We start from the raw sequence: 15,475 nt of genomic DNA, 5'->3' as shown, positions 1-15,475 counted from the left end.
TCTTGCATGCTTGAGTTTAATTCTACATGCCATGTCTCCTTATCCTGAGATTATTATCAACTGTGCTCCCACCTGTTTCCTTTTCCCTCATTACCTGTTGTGTGTATTAGAGCTTTTCAGCAGCCATTCAGCCTTTTTAAAGACAGGAATAATCGTTGTTGCCATTCAGTATGGCTTCCACTTCACAGAAAACTGTATGATGCCCATCATCATCCCGGGTCTGCTGATTTAAAATGATGCGTTCACACAATCCACCAAAATGAGATTATTTTAACCTAATTTAAGTCTGACTCTGCTTCCCTCCACGCTCAAAAGCCAGTATAAAAACTTTGTACTCAAGTGAGTTTCCATCAGCACGTCTCACACAGGCAAAGATGATGAATGACAGCTGCTGTGATCTCCTTCTGTTTTTGCTTTATATTGAAAATGCCTTCAGGTGCTTCCGCCTCGACTTTTGGCTGCATAGTTTGCATTAATCCCTAAGAGAGAACTGATGGTGCTGGCTGTTTTTCATGCACATGAAGCCCATGAAGAAAATCACAAATATTTTGACTTAACTGCATATTACCTGCCTCTTTCCTTACAGCGTCCTAAAAGTGAAAATGATCCCTTCCTTTAACAGACTCTGTAAATGGATCGTATTCCTTTGCCACGGAGTGAAGGGTGTTAGAAACTGCAGGTTGCCGAGTCTTCCTTTCCAGGTGCACTGTGGCCGATGATGCAGTTATTTCAGTCTAAAAAACACAACCTACACACTCAGTCGTTGGTCCTGTTTCTCCATCTCGTGCTTCTCCATCAGAGCAGCTGTCCCAGTTTCCTCTGTAATGCGTGCAGATGCAAACTGCCTTTACATTCGATGCACCATTCACAGGAGAAATATCCTCACCCACCTCGATTTGACTTCCCTATTTGGTCCTTACATGTGACCCTGTGTGTAACTGAGGAAGTAACAGCCCTTGAAGTTTCCAAATGTGTAACAACACAAACTACCAAAAAAGGGAATAAATGACTCTTACAACATGCAGTGAAACACAGAGGCTTCCCAGAGCTGTCTGTGGTTTCTGTCTACACATAGAAGACTCTGACACTTTGACTCATTGTCAGTTTCATTTCTTTTAAGTTTTATTGTGTTTTAGAAACTAACTGTGAAACATTTCAAACATAAATACAAAATACAAAGAACAAACACACAAGTCAGACCTTTATATGATTCAGAGACAGACTTAACTGACTGTGTCAAGAGATTTTTTTCTTATGAATTTAACTTCAAGGTAAAATTTGTTATTTCACGTTGACATTTTACTGAGAAAACCATGAACCAGGTCAGACTTCAATCTCTGAGTCAGTTGTTCATTAACTTTGACAAACTTCTCCTCATTGGACCACAGATGCAAATCTATTTCAATATTCAAATAGTCAAGCAGGGACTTGACACCTTTATACTAGTGTACTTATTAAATGTGCACTCGTGAGTGAAAGAGGTGTGAACTTCTCATCTTGTGCTTTTTGGTGAAGCTGCTCTGTTTCCTTTCAATCACCACTTTCCTCTCTCAGTTTCTACCCTGCTGTCATGGATGGCTTCTCTCAGCATGCTCCTGTCCCTGTGTTTGATTTCAGCATCTGCCGGTGAGTTAAACCAGAAAACAGATTATTTCTAATTGTAAGTAATGTTTAATCTGTATCATTCTGAGTAATTTGTTTAACACGTTAAAAGATAATTTGAGGGGTTTGTTTGGAGCAGCAAATGTTGCAGTCATATAGTCTAAAATATAACATTTTCTGTCTTCAAATCACTGTTTAATCACCTTGATGGAGATTACAACAGCTAATAATGAGACGGTAGCTGTTGTTAACAGTCTCTGTTTTGAGGATTTTTTTTTAAAGGAGTGGAGATATTTGATCAGGAAAAAGCCTCAAATTCAGCCCTTCTGGATAAGTGAGAAACAAGATTCAAGATTCTTTATTCGTCACATGCATAGTTATACAAGTACAACACGCAGTGAAATGTAACCTGACACGCTCCTCGACTGTGCAAAAAGGGAGAGAAGAACAACATTATATATTATATACATTAAGTGACTGAACAGACTGAAACATAGGACCTTAGATGACCATGACCAATTCTGAATATCTATACAACGTCTGAATTTGATATGAACTGTGACCTAACCTGGACGTCAATTTTGACTTCACACTGGGTAATTTTTTTGGGGGGAGCCAGGTGCAGGGAATTTGAATGATTAATAGATCAAATATTTTTTTATTTATAAATAGCAACATCGTTATCAACATGATAAATATGATAATTTATAAACAAACACAATTTATTATGTGTTAGCCTATTGATTTATTCAGGTTTTTTCTTTCTTATTTTACACTTTTCTTTAACTGTTTTATTTATTTGGATTAATCTTAATTAAAACGGTAATTTATTAAAGTGTATTTAAATATAAAAGAATACTGATTAAAGGATTTAGAAAAACATACTGAATTCCTTTTACAGGGAGTACAATGTGTTTAATAAGTTTAAAAGAGCATTTGTATTTATATATGGTTTTTATTTTAGTGAGGTGTGCATCTCGGAGATGGTCCACTGGTCACGCTGCTCTCCTTCACACATAACTGTTTCTGTACAGAAAACATGATCTCCACTCTCTGGAAACATGGGACTACAGAGCCTATACGTGTATAAGCATCATAAAAACCATGTCTAAAATGAGTTTGAAGTTTGACGTTGAAAAGTCGTCCACCACGACCACATTTGGACTATAAATAGCCCGAACATGGTGGTCCTACAGACGTCAACCCTAAAAGTGCAGTAGACAAAAAAAGGTGTTGCCTGGTGTTACAAAACAACTTCAGTGGATCGAAACCATACGTCCAAATATGACAAAATGAAATGAAATGAAAAAAATCACTTTGCTCAGTGGGTATAGTGCTTTTATACCCTACCTGAGCCATTCACGTCCTTTCATACAAGCACTGTTTTCTATGCTTAAGCGCTTTCTGTCTAACATTCACACTCTGAAGACTGCACAGGAGGGAAACTTGGAGTTATTAAGAGATCAAACTACTAACCTTCCAATGGGTAGGTGACCTGCTCTACCTCCTGATCATCCAACATAAAAGTAAAGTAAAAGTAAAAAAATAACCACTAACCGACAGAATCATATTCCCTGTTTAAAACAACACAAAAAACTTCATTACAGTTAGAGTTCAATAGAAGCCCCTCAGCACCTGAAGCTAACATCACGGGATGCAGAAAACCGATGTGTATGACCACTGACCTTTAAGAGCAACAGAAAAGGTCAAGTCAAAGATGAAATGCTCAGACAGAAAAGTCATCTCAGCTTTCCCTCCACAGGCCCTTTGAGGGGGATTTTTTAAATGAAATCCTGCCTGAAGTATGACTCTACTGTGAGACCACTTGAGAAGAAGGGGCTCATTACTGAGCATCATGTGATGAGTTGGACTGTTTCATGCTAACACATCAGGCAGAGCTAAAACCAAAAGGTTTTACAACATTAGTCGAATAACTTCTCAAATACAGGAAAGTCAAACCTCACACGAAGGGAGGTGGAGACAGTTTGTAACCATATCTGTTCAAACAAATCATATTTAACATGTTGGCCCTAAACATGCGTTTACCTAGAAATTAAAAATATATGACATAAGAAATGAAAAGCATTTCCATGAAGGTTTAATCACTGACTGTTATGTGAAAGTCATTGACATCAGTCTGAAGTCACTGTCTGACGGCCAGGAGATAATTCAAAGGAGACATGTGTTCAAGTGTCCATCTGACAGCTGGATACAGCTGTGATCACATCTGCTCGGGTCTGGTGTCAGAGAGCAACACTGGTTCATTATCTGGGTGGAGACCATTCCAGGTGTTTTAAATCTAACTCGGAAAGCTGGTGAAGGAAACTCGAAACTCGATATGTCACGAACATCTTCAGGGAATTTGATCATGTTTACAAATGTTTACCTGATCTGAAGGACCAGACTTTTGTTTCCAAGAGTCAAATATCACTTTAACATCAGAAAAAAGTGTTTTTGTGTTTCCAGAGCAAATCTACAGCAGAGAGGCTGGAAAACAGAAAAATCTGACGCTGTAGTTGCAGAGTTGTTGTGTAAACAATTCAATGAAGTGGAGTAACATTGTAAAGAGTTGCCCAAAATTCCTCCACAGATGATGATGTTATACAGAAAAAACCTAGGGCATTCCTATCAAGTCACTGAATCATGAGTGTGCTGACATACCTTACTGAACACTGTGGGCGGATTAAAAGAAGCACGTTTGTTTGACTCACTAAAAATGTTTCCGGTGTTTTCTCACCTGAGACCATGTGATTTATGTTAAATGTTCCTGTGAGTTCAGGTCACTGAGGTGTGTTAAATATTAAAAATATCACTTCGTCTTTTTGCTTCAGCTCTTCAGCAGGATGTTCAGGTGAAGCTTGGAGATGACGTCACTCTCCAGTGTCAGATTTCCACAGATGAAATAATCTCAGTGTTGAAGTGGAGCAGAGCTGACCTGAACACAGACGGCTACGTCTACTTTTACAGGAACAAACGCTCCTATGAAAACTACCAACATCCATCTTTTCATGGCCGAGTGAAACTGAAGGACCCGGAGATGAAGGATGGAGACGTTTCTCTGATTCTGAAGAACGTTACGTTTAATGATGCTGGGATGTATGAGTGTCACATAGCTGTGAGGAAATCTGTGAGAAGTAAAAGAGTTCACACTGAGATCAGTCACTTCATCAACCTCACAGTCACAGGTGAGTTTGTCACCTCTGAGAAACTGCAGCACTGCCCATGTTTACAGCCCTGCTAGAGTTTCCTACACTTGTGATTTAACACATGAACATCCAATAGATGCTGAGCTAAAACGCTTCACTCACAGCCGCCTTGATGTTTAGATGTTTTCTGTGTCTAAGCTGAAACTGCTCAGAAACTGAAGCTGTTCACTTGCAGAACTCACACCTGTTAGTTTGCTGCTGTGCTGCTGTGTGAAGGACTTTGCTCTGACAGCTGCTGTTTTCTCTGCAGGTGAAACACATGAACACATGTGGGAGCTGGATGGTGTGAAAGAAGAAGAGGCACAGAGAGATGTGGATGACACATTCGAGGTGGAAACTTCAACCACCCTGAAAGTCGTTCTTGCCGTTGTTGCTGCTGCTGCTGTCGGTGTCGCTGTTCTTGGTTTTGCGGCACTTTGGAGATTTAAAAGAAGCAAGAGTCAGCTCACTGAGGCGGACAACCAGCCGGTGGTGTGAAACCTCCTGTTCTCACCACAGCAGCGATCTGGTGTCTGTGCAGGATCAATAACCTTTGTCTCACTGGGTCTTCTTCTGCTCTTGTGGTTCTGTTGGTAAAGCACAAAGAACAAAAAAAACTTGACCTCAGGACTCTGTTTCACTGTGAAGTACAAATAAGATGATTTAATACCTCAATATTAACGCATTACATGTTGTAGATCATTTGGTTAAATGATCACTCCACAATCTTTGTCTGTTGAGAGCTGCTGTACCTGCATCTCTTACAAACTACCTCCAACACTTCAGTGACTGGGATGCAAGTAAAGACAGATGTAACATCGCACGAGACCACGGTTTCATCTGCCTTCATAATGACTTCTCTCATCTTCTCAACAAAATCCAACGTGTGGTGTTCAGAGCTGCCCACCAACAGGTTGAGGATCCAGGCAGAAACTTAGAGATGTGACGGAGTTGATCATACAGACACCTGTATAAATTGATGACCTGTTTATGTATCTTCAGTAAACCACACAGACTTGGTGTAAGTCTGATGTCATTAGCTGTTTAAGGGTCCAAACTCTGCTTCAGGTCCCAAAAGTCAAACGAACACTGCAGCATCTTTGTGAGTTAAAAACTGTCTAAAATCTTTCATCTTTAATAAAATGATCAGTTTTGCTGCTTTGCCAGGTGTAACAATGGAGTTTAACATCCAGGCATCTATGAAAACAGATTAAAAAAAAAATTAACAGAGTTAGAAGTTAGCAGGGAGTTAGCTCACTCGTCTCCACCTAAACATGATTTACTATTATCTGACTGAGTGGTTTCAGAAACAATTCAAACAAACAGCTCTGCTATCACTTCCAACATAAATGAGCCTTATGCCCATGTATTCTGTTTTGCTTTCTTCCTGTTGCCTCATGTTTAATTAGTTTCAGATGTATTGTTTGCATGCCAATTCGTAGCTTCCCTCATTACCTTGCATGTTATAGTGTGTGATTCCTTTGTGCATCGTTGGACACTCTTGACACTCTTCAACACCCACATTCATAGTACATGTTAAAGTGAAGGTACTATTTATTGACAGATGAATGAAATACATCACTTTTAATAGGAACAGCACAACCTGAGCCTCTCATTTACTGTAATAAACTATGGAAGCATCAGTGATGACCTGCTTGTATTCAAGAAGTACTTAAAGACAATTTTCTCCCTCTAGTGGTCATGTATGAAACAATCAGTGTGTGCCTGGAAAGCTGTGAGTGGAATGATCCAGTTTGACTAAATCAATAAAAATCTAATAGATTGTTGGAATAATCTGTAATCAGAGGTGACAAATCATCAGATCTGTAGTGACTGAAAAACTGAACACAAAATGTTTAATTTTGAAAATGATCGCACAATTTACATGTGAGAACTGATTATTATGAAGCAAACTAGCATAATCTCCATGGAAATCCACACTCAGAGACAGGCGCTCATTGTAATGTTAATACAATTGAAACTGGTTTAAATCTTCACTGCTGAGTGTCTGTGAGCGCTAACAATAACAATATAATAACATATGCTTTGTTGTTGTTTTGAGGTTGTTTTGTTTGGTTTCAGATGAAGGTCATACAAATATCTCTCTCTCAATTTTATTTATATAGCACCGAATCACAACAACAGTCACCTCAAGGCGCTTTATATTGTACAGTAGAGCCTACAATAATACATACAGAGAAAAACCCAACAATCATATGACCCCCTATGAGCAGCACTTTGGCAACAGTGGGAAGGAAAAACTCCCTTTTAACAGGAAGAAACCTCTGGCAGAAATGCACTTATTACTTCATGCAAAATCTCTTTTAACTTGGCTTGAGTAATGAATTGTGAACCTTCCTGCATTCATTCCCTTCTTGCTAAGCTGTGGTGCTGTTGTTGTCAGGTTTAACAGAGTTCCTTATTGTTTCTCCCTCCTTGTGTCACTTTTCCAAACATGAACTTTAATGTCTGTGGATTCTGGACGTCTTTATGAAGAAGCAACTGGTGAACCTGTGTGTCCATTAACAATTGCAGCAGGTTGGTCCTTGGCGCAATGACGCAATGTCACCACCAGGGGGTGGGAATCATGCAGGTCCGAGTTCGACTATCACTCCACCTGATGATGTCATCATTAGGGGTAAGGTCTTTAAGTACTGGAGCACTACAATAATGTGCATGTGTATGAATCACTACCATCAGTATTTCTATGACGACAAAACAGCATTAATATAACTGTGATGAGTTTTGGTCTATTTAACTTCTTTGTTCTTTAAATAAGAGAACAACAATATTTTGTTCTCTCATCTCTAGACTACACAGTGTAGAGATCTCCATAGTTTCTTTTACTATTGTGCTGAACAGACACACAACAAACATACAGTCACATGAACAAATGAATGTAATCTTTATTAAGATTTAAAGAAAATAAGGCCATTTCATTAAGAACAGCAAGCGTGCTGAGCGTGTGATTTATTCAGTTATTATAACAAACTGTAAAATAATTAATGATCTAATTGTATTCATGAAGTATTTAAAGTCAAGCATCGCCCTCTAGTGGCCATAAACAACCCTTGCGGGAGGATTAATGTAACGTTGCAGTTATTAAGTGTAATTTGATTGTTATAAAACACTTGTTTCTTCTGGATGTTTTTAGCTTTTAATGATAAACTCATCATCTCTTGGTGTTGTGTGTTTGTTTGTCAGATCTAAGTCAGTGTTTTAATTCAAATTATTTAAAAAAAACACACTTCAGGTTTTTCACTGGTGAACAGTATATTTAAATAATTGTATTCACTTCTATCTTTAGACAAGAAAGTCAGTCTCCCACTCAATGTTTTTGAACCAATAGAAAGCTGGTGCTCAGAGGAAGAGGGCGGGCTTTACTTGGTGTCAGTGACAGAAATGAGAAAAAGCTGAAATGAGTGAGAAGGACGATGAAGGAAACATCTGTGCTGTGTCTGCTCTGTAAGTAGAATCTCTGTGTTTGTTTGAATTCTTGTACTTTGACTGTCTGCTCTCCTGATAACTGATGATGGAGGAGAAGACATGAAAAACAAATCAGGCTGAATTCAAGTTCAAACACCACGAGGACCAACTGCAGGTCTGAACTGACTCTTTATCTTTGCTCAGGAGTCGAGGAAACACAGCAGGCAGTGAAAAGATCAAATCATTCACTCATTATATCAACACAGCTGCACAGTGGACACATGACTTTTAAAAGTAGTTGATAATTTTTACTCACATTAAAGTCAATGCACATAAAAAGCTGCTTTCAAGATATAAACTGTGAGAACAGTACAAAATTACATCATTACTTGTCAATAACTGTAAGATAAACCTCAAGACATGTTAATAAAAACATAATTTAAAGATATGTAAATGATATTAAAAAAGTACAGGTGTGACAGATGTGCAGTGGTTAGTGTCTATGTAGGTTTCCTCTCACAGTCCAAAGACAAGTTAGACTAGCTGATGATTCTAAAGTGGCTGCAGGTGTGAATGTCTGTAATGTAATAATAATAATAATGTAATAATGTAATAACAGCTGTGATAGAGTCTAAAGTGGACAAGCAGCAGAATGGATACATGGTTCTGTTTTTTTGTTTTGTTTTAGTTTTACACATTTTTCCAGTATTTTTTTCCAGTGAGTTTGTGTGTTTGTCGGCTGTTTGTGTGGAGTTGTTCTTTATGTTCACCTCAAATCAACCTGAGTGTCATTTCTCTTTAGTTCTGATCTCACTGCTGAGCTGCACAACAAACCAAGGTCAGTAACCTTCTTCTGTCGTTTCATCTGCAATCCTGTTCTACTTATCATTTAATATATTAATGTAAATTTTAAACACTAAAGTTGACAAGTTTCACCAACATCTAACCACTAACACCTGCTACACTTTGCCTTCACCACTTCCCTCAGACCCGTTCACTTGCATACTTTCAAATCGGAAACTTTTCGCTGTTTCTACAATTTCTAACCTTATTCAAAAATTCAAGTAATCCACTCGTCAGTTTGACCCTCTTAAAACTTACCCTGTGTTCACCATAATAACTGATATTATTCAGTTTTCCTTCACCTTTCTAATCAGCCTTTACAACACCTGTACTTAAGAAACTGCATATAAAAAATATAAAAACAATACCTTTCATCCTAAATTCAACTCTTTGTAACTAACATCCTATCTCTAAACACTCTGTGGCTTGCAAACCCTAAACATGCTGCACGAAAATTGGTCCACCCCAAGGATCGGGTCCCCCGACACAAACAAAGGAACATAGTGTTCGCTGTTATGTGCCAAAATTTATACATCGGGGAAACCAAACAACCTCTAGTGAAGCGGATGGCACAACACAGAAGAGCTACCTCGTCAGGCCAGGACTCTGCAGTCTATTCACACCTACGGGCCATCCTCTGTACACATCCTGGACAGGGAGGAACGCTGGTTTGAAGGCAGAGTAAAGGAGGCCATTTACGTGAAAAGGGAAAGACCATCTCTGAATCGAGGAGGGGGCCTAAGGGGACATCTGTCGCCATCTTACAATGCTGTGATTGCAGCCAATCCCCAACTCTCTGTGAATGGGACTCATGGCCATTGATCAGTGGTTGTTGATCAATGGTCATGAGAATTTGCATATTAATGATCAAGGAACTGACCTCTGTTGAGATTATTCTGTTATTATATGTTACCATATATATGTAATCAAAGTAGTTGAATTATGATACCGCTGTAGATCATATTATACCCTTTAATATAGAGTGTGTGATCAGTATGTAGTTTAGTCCTCATTATACTTTTGAGTTAGAAGAACATAATCATTTTGTAGTTCATTAGATAAGTGTGCATCATTCTGTATCCTTGATCGGCTGTGAATGTCTTATACTGTTTTCTTGACATGCTTTACTGCTGAATCATCAAGAGAAGGTTGTAAGCAGGAGACTTGGTGTCTAGGGAGATAGACAACATTCCATACCCCCACCTTTGCAGGGAGCAGAGAAGACAGGGAGCCGAGGTCATAATTTAGTAAGAGAGAAAGAATGTGAATGTTTAGACTTTTATGACTAGGAGGGGGGCCACTAGAGACTATAAAAAGCTGAGCAACCCGTCACCATTTTGAGACTTGCTGTGACCCTCTGCAGGCAGCTCTCCCCATCATGATGGTTCAAATGCTCTTAAGTGTTGAATTGTATGGAAATAAATGATTGTTGATTGAGCATTTATACACCGAGTATTGTCCTTCCTTCAGCCCAAAGATTCAAAGAATTGGGAGATTTCAACACCTCCCAGCCCATTGTTCCTTCAGTGGTGCTAGTTTCACTCATTATGCAAATATAGTGTTTATAAACCTGCAGTCAGCTGAGACTGAAGAAATCACTTGAACGAGTTACAAAAAGTTTCCCCCACTGAAAACATTATGTCCAGATGAACAAAATCAACCTTTTGGGATTCTTTCCATAATTCTTCAGTTGGATTCAGGTGATTGGCTGGACCATTCTAGCAGCTTTATGTCGTTTTTGTGAAACCAGCTGAGTTTCCTTTTGTGTGTTTTTGCAATCATTGTCTTGCTTGACTCTGTTGACCCTCGCTTCATCTTCATCACTCTGGTAGATGGCAACAGATTTTTATCAAGAATGTCATTTTTCCATTCGTCCTTCCTTCAATTACACGAGTGCGCCTGTCACAGCTGCGATGACAGTCTTGTAGGGTTGAAGGGAAAAGTGCCCAAACGCAGATGATGAGAGTGAGCTTTATTTACAAAATGGTGAGAAAACAGGCTGAGCAGAGGTTGGAGGACCGAAACTAAGATAAATGTAAACTGGGGAGAATCTAACAAATTAAACTGAAACCTAAACTCATGGGATGACATGCATGGAGAAACACAGGAAGACATGCGGAGGAAACACAGATGGACCAGTGACCAGCACAAGAGAACACACACTATAAATAAACACAGAGGGAAACGAAGAAACTGCACACAGAAGAGACACAGCTGAACTTAACAAATATGATGAGACAGGGAGGATATAAACTGGATGCACTAATATCAGATACGGACCTTCAAAGTAAAACAGGAAATACACTGACAGAACTCAGAGACAGAGTACAGACAGAGTAAGATGAGGAGCATAGAGACCAAAACCTAAGAACAAGCAATACAGAAACCAAACACTAGTAACCAAGAAGAAACTACAGACCAGTAAAACTAATAATAAAACATCAAAACACTGAGTCACACAGAGGGGGCTCTCTGAGTACAGTCGTGGCCAAAAGTTTTGAGAATGACACAAATATTAGTTTTCACAAAGCGTGCTGCTTCAGTGTTTTTAGATCTTTGTGTCAGTTGTTTCAGTGATGTATTGAAATAGAATTACAAGCACTTCAAAGTTTCAAATGCTTTTATTGAGAATTACATCACGTTTATGCAAAGAATCAATATTTGCAGTGTTGGCCCTTCATTTTCAGGACCTCTGCAATTCAACTGGGCATGCTCTCAACTTCTGGGCCAAATCCTGACTGATAGCAACCCAGTCTGTCATAATCAATCTTGGAGTTTGTCAGAATTAGTGGGTTTTTGTTTGTCCACCTGCCTCTTGAGGATTGACCACAAGTTCTCAATTGGACTGAGGTCTGGGGAGTTCCCTGGCCATGGACCCAAAATGATTTGTTCCCTGAGCTACTTAGGTATCCCTTTGGCCTTATGGCACGGTGCTCCAGCGTGCTGGAAAATGCATTGTTCTTCATCAAACTGTTCTTGGATTGTTGGAAGAAGTTGCTGTTGGAGGATGTTTTGGTACCATTCTTTATTCATGGCTGTGTTTTTGGGCAAAATTGTGAGTGCAGCCCACTCCCTTGGATGAGAAGCAGCCCCACACATGAATGGTCTCAGGATGCTTTACTGTTGGCCTGACACAGGACTGATGGTAGTGTTCACCTTTTCTTTTCCGGACAGGCCTTTTTCCAGATGCCCCAAACAATCGGAAAGGGGCTTGATCAGAGAATATGACTTCACCCCAGTCCTCAGCAGTCCACTCGCTGTACTTTCTGCAGAATACCAGTTCTTCCCTGATGTTTTTTTTGGAGAGAAGTGGCTTCTTTGCTGCCCTTCTTGACACCTGGCCATCTTCCAAAGGTCTTCACCTCACTGTGTGTGCAGATGCGCTCACACCTGCCTGCTGCCATTCCTGAGCAAGCTCTGCACTGGTGGCACTCCGATAGCGCAGCTGAATCATCTTTAGGAGGCGGTCCTGGTGTTTGCTGGACTTTCTTGAGCGCCCTGAAGCCGTCTTCACAATAATTGAACCTCTTTCCTTGAAGTTCTTGATGATCTGATAAATGGTTGATTTAGGTGCAGTCTTAGTAGCAACAACATCCTTGCCTGTGAAGGCATTTTTATGTAACACAATGATGGCTACATGTGTTTCCTTCCAGGTAACCATGTTTAACAGGAAGAACAATGATGTCAAGCATCCAGTCTGCTATTCTAACTCAGTCAGCATAACAAAATGATCTCCAGCCTTGCGCTCGTAAACATTGTCACTTGAGTTGATGAGAACATTATTGAAATGATCTCAGCAGGTCCTTTTATGGCATGAAATGCTGAATGATGAAATGCAGTGGAAATTGAATTTTTGAGATTAATTTCATTTTCATGACAAAGAAGGATTTTGCAATTCATCTGGTCACTCGTCATAACATTTGGAGTATATGGAAATTGCTATCATAAAAACTGAAGCAGCAAACTTTGTGTCATTCTCAAAGCTTTTGGCCACAGCTGTACAGTAAAAAAACAAACACTGCATAAGAACTATTCATTGGTTTTAATCATCATGAGATGTTTCTTGTGTGACATTTTGATAATGAGACACATATGGAAGTGAACCAGCTGATATTAATTTGCACTAACTGGCAGGATTGCTTTCTAATTATTTATAGATTTCAGCTGGTTTCATGACTGCCCATGCCTTTCTACCTCTCTCTCTCCCTTTCCTCTGTCATTTCTCATTATTACGCACAATTTATGGATTTCTACGGTTTGATTTCTTTGCGTGTGTGGATCGGTTGTCACCCACACCTGGTGTCAGTAGCATCTTTGGAAATAAATTTACTGAAGAAATGATTGTACTTATTTTTACTTATTTTACCTGCTGGTAATCCTCTGTTATTAATGGTTTTATGTATTTCAAACTTAAAATATTTTGGTTTATTCGTATTGCTTTTAACTTAAGTTAATGTTTCCAGAATGGATCTCAGATATAAAACTGATGAAACAACTGATTAAGCAAAACATGCTAACAATTGTGTCAGATTTCATAAAATAAACAGATCATTGGTTTTTCATTGTAACCCTCACAGCTCGTCTGACTGTGAGTCCCAGCAGCTCTCAGTTCTTTAAAGGAGACTTTGTGTCTCTGAGCTGTGAGGAGGACGACAGCTCTGCTGGATGGACTCTGAGGAGAAACACAAGCAAACAACAGATGAGTCAATGTGAAGATGGGTGGGGGGAGGCAGTTGGTTCCTCCTGTGACATCAATGTTTTCCCATGGGACAATGGAGTTTACTGGTGTGAGTCCAGAGAGGGTCCCATCAGTAACATGGTTAACCTGACAGTCACTGGTAAGCTGAGTGTGTGGAGTTAGTGTTGATGAAGCTGTGTGTAAATGGATGAAATGCTGTAGTTTGTCTCTGTGCTCAGATAAATCAGTGATCCTGCAGAGTCCTGTCCTCCCTGTGATGGAGGGAGATGACGTCACTCTGCTCTGTAAAACAAAGACCACTCCCTCCAACCTCCCAGCTGCTTTCTATAAAGATGGCTCCCTCATCAGGAAGCAGCCTACAGGTCACATGACCATCCAGCATGTTTCCAGGTCTGATGAAGGCCTCTACAAGTGTGACATCAGCGGTCATGGAGAGTCTCCATCCAGCTGGATCACTGTCACAGGTGACACACTCACCTGTCTGTGTTTCTGCAGCTTTCAACATTCACAATGTGACGACAACTTAATGACTGTGTTTGCTTTATTTTAGAGAGACACACCACCACACCTCCACCTACATCCACACCTCCACCTACATCCACCTGTCCTCCTGGTTCCACCTCCATCACTCTTCCTCCATCACTCTCTCCTCCTGTTCTCTCTGTGTTGTCATCTGTTGGATCAGTCTGTGTTGTGGCTCTACTGGTTTTACTGGTTCTGCTGGTGAGACGATGTGTTCACAGGAAACCTGAAGGTGAGACTCAGACTTCCTGATGTTTCATGTCTGAGTTTGTTTATTAGAATACATTTCACATTCATTATGATCACAGTAACAACTTTCTTACATGTAATCTCTGTTTACAGAACTTATATTATTGTTTAATTTTTATCGGATCAAGGTAATGGAGAAGATGACATCATCACTGACATCACGTGCAGTGTCATCAACATATCCAAGTGTCTGCAACAACCAATCAGAAAAAGTGAAGGTAATGCAATGTTTCAAACTTTTTTACGTCAGGATATTTGTAAATATTTTAAGACATCTTTGGGAGGAAATTTCCAAATATCATAAAAGTAGTTCTTCCTCTCCCTCCGCTCGTAAGCAAGACTTAAATTCTTCCATTTGGGGCTGAACTCATCCTCCTTACCCGAGGACCATGGCCTCAGACTTAGAGGTGTTAATTCTTATTCCCCTCTTGGCTGTGAACTGCTCCTGAGCGAGCATGAGTACATCACCTGATGAAGCCCTCAGTTATGAAGAGCATCTGTGACAAAGAGCCCAAGACCTTGGGCTCTTTGTCACAGAGCTATTCCAACTGTTTTACATGGACTGAATTGGTTGTAGCATTGAACAATATTCCAAGAGGTGAAGTTACATGTCCCAGTTGCAAGACTTAATAGCTGAGTATACATCCACACTTCACTGCACCACACATTAGACCTGGCCCATATGGCAGCTCCTGTGGGTGGAGGACTGACAGAAAAATTCCACATATCTTGAAGCTGGCCCTCATGGCCTATGGCCCAGCCACCAGGTGCTCCATTAAGCATCCTCCCCAGGCTTGGCTCCAGGGTGGGTCCTAGTAACCCAGTCCCAGAGAGGGTAAACTGGTCCTTTGGTTTATTGCTTCTTATAGAGGGTCACTCTTTGTCTGAACACACACTCTGGTCCAGTCAGTCTTAGGAAGCCCTAACAGTCCTTGACAACACAGTCTGT

General features: G+C 40.0%; 2 protein-coding genes across 2 annotated transcripts; both read left to right on the top strand.

Moving 5' to 3' along the window:
- Nucleotides 1-1,550: 1,550 nt before the first annotated feature.
- LOC146713201 (putative butyrophilin subfamily 2 member A3) lies at nucleotides 1,551-5,285 on the top strand. Its single transcript, XM_085452398.1, has 3 exons — nucleotides 1,551-1,626; nucleotides 4,434-4,787; nucleotides 5,059-5,285. The coding sequence occupies exons 1-3, from the start codon at nucleotides 1,575-1,577 to the stop codon at nucleotides 5,283-5,285; spliced, it is 633 nt and encodes a 210-aa protein (XP_085308524.1). The 5' UTR covers nucleotides 1,551-1,574.
- A 7,408-nt stretch (nucleotides 5,286-12,693) lies between these two features.
- LOC146713200 (low affinity immunoglobulin gamma Fc region receptor II-like) lies at nucleotides 12,694-14,998 on the top strand. Its single transcript, XM_085437680.1, has 6 exons — nucleotides 12,694-12,709; nucleotides 13,634-13,894; nucleotides 13,974-14,219; nucleotides 14,441-14,509; nucleotides 14,655-14,744; nucleotides 14,862-14,998. Exons 1-6 carry the CDS (start codon nucleotides 12,694-12,696, stop codon nucleotides 14,996-14,998), a joined length of 819 nt encoding a protein of 272 aa, XP_085293806.1.
- Nucleotides 14,999-15,475: the final 477 nt, after the last annotated feature.

Source organism: Copadichromis virginalis, linkage group LG3 (assembly GCF_057382275.1).
Source record: "Copadichromis virginalis isolate Kocher_CV1m ecotype Utaka linkage group LG3, C_Virginalis_male_GT1.1, whole genome shotgun sequence".
NCBI classification, from domain to species: domain Eukaryota; kingdom Metazoa; phylum Chordata; class Actinopteri; order Cichliformes; family Cichlidae; genus Copadichromis; species Copadichromis virginalis.
Note: the sequence above shows the minus strand (reverse complement) of the source record. Positions and strands in the feature narration are given on the sequence as shown.

Bases quoted from the DNA above. Each gene is read 5' to 3' on its own strand.
- LOC146713201 (XM_085452398.1), top strand. From the start codon at position 1,575: ATGGCTTCTCTCAGCATGCTCCTGTCCCTGTGTTTGATTTCAGCATCT. The intron at 1,627-4,433 runs GTGAGTTAAACC...TTTTTGCTTCAG, and splicing joins TTTGATTTCAGCATCTGCCG to CTCTTCAGCAGGATGTTCAG. The intron at 4,788-5,058 runs GTGAGTTTGTCA...TTTTCTCTGCAG, and splicing joins CATCAACCTCACAGTCACAG to GTGAAACACATGAACACATG.
- LOC146713200 (XM_085437680.1), top strand. The intron at 14,220-14,440 runs GTGACACACTCA...CTGTTGGATCAG, and splicing joins CAGCTGGATCACTGTCACAG to TCTGTGTTGTGGCTCTACTG. The intron at 14,745-14,861 runs GTAATGCAATGT...TCCGCTCGTAAG, and splicing joins ACCAATCAGAAAAAGTGAAG to CAAGACTTAAATTCTTCCAT.